The sequence below is a fragment of the Myotis davidii genome, unplaced genomic scaffold, assembly GCF_000327345.1.
Source record: "Myotis davidii unplaced genomic scaffold, ASM32734v1 scaffold132, whole genome shotgun sequence".
NCBI classification, from domain to species: Eukaryota; Metazoa; Chordata; class Mammalia; order Chiroptera; family Vespertilionidae; genus Myotis; species Myotis davidii.
This window is the reverse complement of record NW_006285258.1, coordinates 2,725,525-2,732,175: the sequence shown is the minus strand read 5'-3', so window position 1 is coordinate 2,732,175 and position 6,651 is coordinate 2,725,525. Positions and strand designations below refer to the sequence as shown.

Genomic DNA, 6,651 nt, shown 5'->3' with positions numbered 1-6,651 from the left:
CTGAAGGGTCCCAGGTTCGATTCCGGTCAAGGGCATGTACCTTGGTTGCAGGCACATCCCCAGTAGGAGGTGTGCACGAGGCAGCTGATCGATGTTTCTCTCATCAATGTTTCTAACTCTCTATCCCTCTCCCTTCCTCTCTGTAAAAAATTAATAAAATATATTTAAAGAAAACAGACTGCTGCAACCCATTAGAATTGGAATTTGCATTTCTAAGGAATTCCAGGCTGTTGCCACGTTTTGAGAACCACTGACATAGAGAAAAAGCATCCAGAGTTACACATCGTGTGTGTTTCGTGTAATTCGGCTCCTCAGAGCAGGATTATATTTTATGAACTGAGGCTCACATCTTCGATCTGGAGGGACTCAAAGTGCAGCCCCAGGAAAGGCCCAGCAGAAAGCTGCACTTTGTCACCTTTAGCCCGCAATTGTTCTTGAAAACTCACACGGGCAGCACATATTTAGTTTCTAGATATACAAACACATATTATTTGCTGTAGCAAAACTAAAAGCAAACCTCTTTATTTGATGAAAGAAAAACTGGCGCCCGGGAGGTCAGTGCATGCCGAATTCGAACAGCCCATTGGCCCTGCTAAGCTCCCCCCTGGCACTTACAGGAAGAAACACTTCCTCACAGACCAGTGGTTCTCCGTGTGTGGTTCCAGTACCTGGAAACGTGTTAGACATGCAGACTATCAGGCCGTGCCCCAAACCGGCTGGATCAGAGCCGCTGGAATGGGCCCGGCCATCTGTGTGTGAGCAAACCCTGCTGGTGATTCCGACGCAGCTCAACCAGAGAACCGCAGGCTTAGAGCCCTGCTTCCCAAGCTTTCGTGTGCAGAAGCAGCACCCGGGGACGCTGGTGGTCCACGCACCCCTCTTTGAGGAGCAAGGGACTCTAGAGCAGTGGCTCCCCAACACTGCGGCGCATTAGAACTATTTGGGGAGCTGTCAAAAATCCAAAGCCCAGGCTCACCCCATACCAATTAGATAAGATTTTTTTCTAGAGTGGGAGCCAGGCTTCAGGATTTTTTCTTAGGGCAGGTCACTGCACTTGATTAATCTTATCCATTTTTAAAGATTTCAGGCGATTCCAGTATGCAGCAAAGTTCGGGGACCACTGATAGGGAACAGAGATCATGAAACGTTAAGCTTCCCCCCCCCCACTCCCACCCCGACCCCCGCTTGACAAAGATTCTCTCCTTGACCAAATTCCATGCCCGGTTCCTCATTGCCCCCTTGTGGACATGGCCTCAACCTTGTCCTATAAAGAGGTGAACAAACATTAAGTTTCTGACAGGTAAGGCCACCGTCCTAGGATGACCTGAGCCCCCTTAAAGTACCTGCCTGCAAAAACGCACGGATGCCTGTGTTTCTATCCAACACCTGAAGCCTGACGATGGGCCCTCTTTCCCAGCCTCTGTGGGAGGGCAGGAGCCTAGCTTCAGTAAGCAGCAGGGAACAAACCCAGGTGGCTTTCACATGGACCAACACCCTCTTCTTGCTTTTTGCAGATTTTCACTTCCCTGACTCTACTGAGTCCCCACCTGTCCCCCTCTCTACGCCCTCTTTCTCCCTTCCCTCCCTAGGCCCTCTTCCTCTCTTTAAAATACCCAGTGACATCTAGACAAGTCAAAGTTGAGTCCAGTTCCTGCTAAACTCTTTTCCTATTGCAATAGTAATTACTACTGAATAAAATGACTGTTTAAAATCTGTTCTTGCCACTTTAACTGGTGTCCGGCTTTGTTTGCCTTTGACATTGCTAATATAACCAATTTCAGAGCGACTCCCTAAGAAAGTGCCCTCTGAGATGGGAAGAAACTAATGTTTTGGCCTATGAACTAACTCGGAGCAAGCTGCCATTGAACACAGCTGTTATTTGACTACAGGGTCCAGAAAACTGAGACAATCCCTAGAGGAAGAAAATGTAAATGTATGGAAGGACTAGACGGCCCAGTGGACTGAGAGCCTCCGGTCAAGTACATCCTTGAACAGCACCGTACAGAGGAAACAGCATGAGCTTTCCTGAAGACGAGAACACTGGGCGTGGCCACGTACAAGCCGAGTGACCTGGAGCCTCAGTTTCCTCCTTTATAAACTGGAGCCACAGTGCCTGTTTCTTCCACCCGAGGGCTCACCAGACTCACTTTTTCACAGTCAAACCCAAATCTTCAGTAACCCCTAAAAGCAGAATCCGCCCAGCTGGCTCAGTGCTTGAGCACTGACCTATGAACTGAGAGGCCACGGTCAGGGCACAGCTGGGGTTGTGGCTCGATCCCCAGTGCAGGAGGCAGCTGATCAATGGTTCTCTCTCACCATTCATGTTTCTATCTCTTTCTCCCTCTCCTTTCCTTTCTGAAATCAATTTTTAAAAAAAAATTGTAAAGCAGAATCCAAAAGTACATGCATTTAGGCTCCAGGATGTGCGCTGGTTAATTAATCACTGTTTCAGTCGCCGATTAAATCACACAGCATATGCTTTTTTTGTTTTTCATAGACAAGCACAGTTTATTTCTACGCTACATTTCATATCACAAGCTAAACCACAGAAGCTTCCTGTCCGTACACCACCCTGGGCCCTTTTTCTCTGACCAAACTGCTAGAACCTTCTGGGCCATGCTGGCTTCAACTCGCCATTCGTACCCTTTTCTGAGCCATAAAACCTCTAGGAGAATCTGAAAAAAGTTATGAGCTTTCCCCCTATAAAAATGCACATTCACGTAAGCACACAAATTCAGCGTACAATTCCGAGGGCCTCGGAGCCTCCCTGAAACACTGGTCGACTCCGCTGGAGCCCTGGTCTAGACCGTCGCCTGCAGGGGACAGCAGGGCAGCTGCAGCCCACACTGCAAGCTGCATTCAGGGAAGCTGGGGACGCTGTAGAACTTGATGAGTTTTTTGAAGGCACTTTTCTTCAGCATCATCACCTCTTCGGGAAACCTAGAGAGGATGTTGACTGTGGAGGAGCCCCCATCCTTCACGGGGCCCTCGGAGGACAGTGGCTTCTGAGCACTCACAGGCACGCTGTTGCAACTGAGCGAACGCACGGCCTTCCTCTTGTTCCGCACGGACAAGTAATTGATCAGGAAGGAGGACAGCTTGCGCTTGGCCTCTGCTGGGGCCTCTTCGGAAAAGCAGTCATCAAGTGGGTCCAGCAGGGTTTCTAGGGGGCAGCCGTCTTCCCTCCCCACAAGACCGACCCCCGCACGCTGAGGCTGCTTGGCGATCCTTCGGGCCTGGGCTAGGTCATCCTCCGCCCCGCCGACGGCCTGAAGGGCCCCTCCACAGCTCAGGGCTCTGGGGCCCCTGGTTTGGGGGATGAGGCCCCCGGCCTGAGGGCTCGGCTGGGAGGTACAGTGCTGGCTCAGGATGAGAGTGGCGGCGTCGCGAATGAGACTCCAGTCTCTCAGGATATCATCCCTGGTGGTGAACTGGGAGGTCACGGTGAAGCGGATGATCAGCTTGTCCTGGACGGTGGCCGGGATGAGGAAGATTTGGCCAGCTCTAGCTATTTCCTTCAACACACTCTCCGTGAGACAATTAGGACCCTGTTTGAAGGATAAAGAGAAGTGGAGTCTGTACCACATCCCCTGTAAGCAGCCCCAGAAGCCCAGCATTTACAGTTTCCAACATGCTAAGCATTCACCGAATGGCATCACGCATAGCCACGGACGAGGGCATTACCTTTAGACGGAAAACCACCAGGCCAAGGTGTCTTTTGGCAGGAATTTCAAAGAAAGGGTCCTTTCTGACCAGAGATTCAAAATACTTAGCCATTTCAGTCCCCTAGAATTGTAAAGAGAGAGAGAGCTGAGATGAACAGTCAGGCAAGGGCCACGCGTGCATTCACTTCCACATGGCCGTGTGGGTTTAAGCCAGGACCTTCGAACCACCGAGATCCGAATGGCTTCTGCCGCATTTTCTTCTCTGACTTTGCTCCTATTTCAAGCTGGGCACCCTCCAACGGCTCCCTGTTTCTTGTCGTTTCAGATCTACCTCCAGACTCATGTCTCAGGGCCTTCTTTCAACTCACCCCAGAACCAGAAGGCATGTATTTTGTGATCAAGACAATCTTAGCCTCATCTCCTGGCTTCACAGCTTCTTGACCCGCCAAGGGGGCAAGTGAGGGCCAACACCCAGCCCAGGCCCTGCGTTCCCAGCCGGTGCCTCGTGAGGGTGGCAGCTTGTTTCTGCTGCACTAAAGGCACCCTCTTCCCCTCGCCTCCCAAACCTTCTCGCCTCACATGCCCTTGCATCCCCTTTTCCGTGATATTCCACAAAGAAGTGTTCGACACATCATCTCCACGTACACTGTGGAGAGGCTGTGTACCTGGTTAGGCGATACAGAGTTTCTGCTGGAGATGAAAAATTTCTGGAAATTGATACCAGTGACAGTTGCACACATTGTTATTTCACTTAATGCCACTTTGTTGTAGACTTAAACATGGTTAAAATTGTAACTTTTTTATGTATGTTTTACCATAATAAAAAAATTAAGCTTCATATCATATTAATCTTCCACTGAAATTTGGTAATTTCAATTTTTTTTCTATGTTATTTCCTATGTTGTTAACTAAACAAGAACAGTACTTGTCTTCTTTCATTTCTTAAAATTTCTCCAAGTGTCCAATCGTATCAAACATTTGCTAAGTAATTGCTGTCACCTGGTTCTCACACCTGCTACTCTATTTCAAGGAAAGGCAAGGGATTCAGCTAATCGTGTCTTTGACTAGGATGAAATGAGTTTCTCCAAGCCTCATCCAGATCCCTTGTCTCTCTCCACTGCATGGTCTCTTTAAAACAGTCTCCAAGATCTCTTCATGTTCGGGTCCTCAGGCTCTCTCAGGGAAGCACCCTGCTAAATATTTTCTAGCTGTTTTACGTGTCATGCTCTGCGCAGTGTTCCTCTAGCTAACAAAGAGAGGGCCACCCTGAATAGTCAACTCCCAGGAGCCCGAGAACAGCCCGAGACACCTGAGCCCAGCCTTCCTCCCCACTGGGACACACAGCAAACGCAGCCCAGCCCACAGCCCTCCCACAAACGATTACATACATGTCTGACGTGCGCTTGCAGATTCTTCACCCCGAAGGACCGAATCACAAACCAAAGCTTAATGGAGCGGAACCGCCGGCTCAGGGGGATCTGCCAGTGCTAAAACAGAGGAACACAAACGCCAGGTTAGAGACAGGACACCGCCCCCTCACGCACGCCTGGGCCTTTGCATCCTTGCCTGCCCAGCCCTCCAGGGATGGTCGGTATCACCAGATCTCTGAAGCAGTTGCTAAGCAGCAGCCAAGGCAAGGTACCCAAAGGCTGCCCTGTCATGTGATGAAGTCACTGGTGAAGGTGACCGATAAGTCCATGTCCAAGAGCAGGACAAGTGGAAACCAAGTCCATGACCCTGAACCGAGGAGAAGACACTTTACGTTAAGTGCACCTTTAAACATTTCATCCCAGCCTGAAACTCAAGGTAAGGGAGGGCAGTATGTTTGTGTTTTCCCTAAGGGAACCTCAGTTCCTTGAACAGCAGAAAATAAAGTTCTATTTCTACTCCCTACCCCACCCCCAAACTGTAAAGTACTGTGGTCAAGAGCTCAGAGGCCGGAGCCCCGCAGACCTGGTGTCTCCTGAGCTCTGCCCCACCGGGCTGCGACCGCGGTCAGTGCCACCTACTGGTTGTTTGTGAGGCAGAAAAGGAACAGCACCCCGAGGAAGTGGTTCAAAAAGGGTGCAGAGAGCTTCACAAGAAGTTGACAGCCAGTTGGGGCTATTTACACAATTAAAATGTGAGCCGCAAATCACAGTAATATTTCTGCCTAGCCCGTGAGATGGTCATCATTTCACTTCACTTTCTCATGCTAACTTTTTCCTGTGCCCTGAGGGGGCATCACTCCAGCTCTCAGATTTCAAATGAACATCTGCGAGTCAGCCTCTGTTAGACTAACATTGACCTTTTTTTTTCCTGGTGACTAAATTCAACAGAGCTTAGAGTTCAAGGTTGCCAGCACCAGAGATTTGAAATGTTTCCATGCATTATCTCACCAATTTCTCAGATCTGAAAACAGAGCAAAGGGTGTGGGAAACATTTCCAGTTATTCTGATGGGTAATGTGGTTTCTAGTGACCACTTCTTCAAATGCCAGGAAGCTTCTACCACAATTTCTGTTAACTGAAAGTAAATATTGACGCAATTGAATATTTACGTACTCATCCACAGGATTGCCAAATCCTCAAAAACATACTCACCTTCATTCTTTACCCCAACTTCCTGACCCAGGCACCGTTATTGCTTGAGACAGTATTTCTCCCACATCAAATACTAAGCCTTTGATTTCCAGGCAAAGCACTCGTGGTGAGCACCAGCTTGGAAACTTGCGTTTACCAGCAGAGGGCATCAAAACGCAGACACAGAGCAAAATCCCTGTTAACAAGGAAGATGTCACCTCCACCACTTGTTAGAATCTAACAGTTAGATGGACACTCTGGGAGGAAAACGAAGGGATGCTAGGGGCCTTCTCTAAAAAAAAAAAAAAAACTACATTGCTTTCCAGATGCTTATAAATTTGCTACTTTATTTCACCAGCAAATTAAAGGAAAGGCAGAGATTATTTTAAAACCAACCCATGCTGACCCAGCAGGGTATTTCTTCTG

The 6,651-nt window shown here is 48.9% G+C and overlaps 1 protein-coding gene across 1 annotated transcript in view; it reads right to left on the bottom strand.

The window, feature by feature from the left end:
* Nucleotides 1-2,434: 2,434 nt before the first annotated feature.
* Nucleotides 2,435-6,651, bottom strand: part of HDC (histidine decarboxylase) — a 17,245-nt gene continuing 13,028 nt past the window's right edge. Inside the window, exons 10-12 of the mRNA XM_006756015.2 lie at nt 5,054-5,152; nt 3,685-3,786; nt 2,435-3,548 (exon numbers count right to left, since the gene is read on the bottom strand). Of these exons, the coding sequence (XP_006756078.1) occupies nt 2,802-3,548; nt 3,685-3,786; nt 5,054-5,152 (948 nt within the window). The 3' untranslated portion in view covers nt 2,435-2,801. The remainder of the gene's footprint in view (nt 3,549-3,684; nt 3,787-5,053; nt 5,153-6,651) is intronic.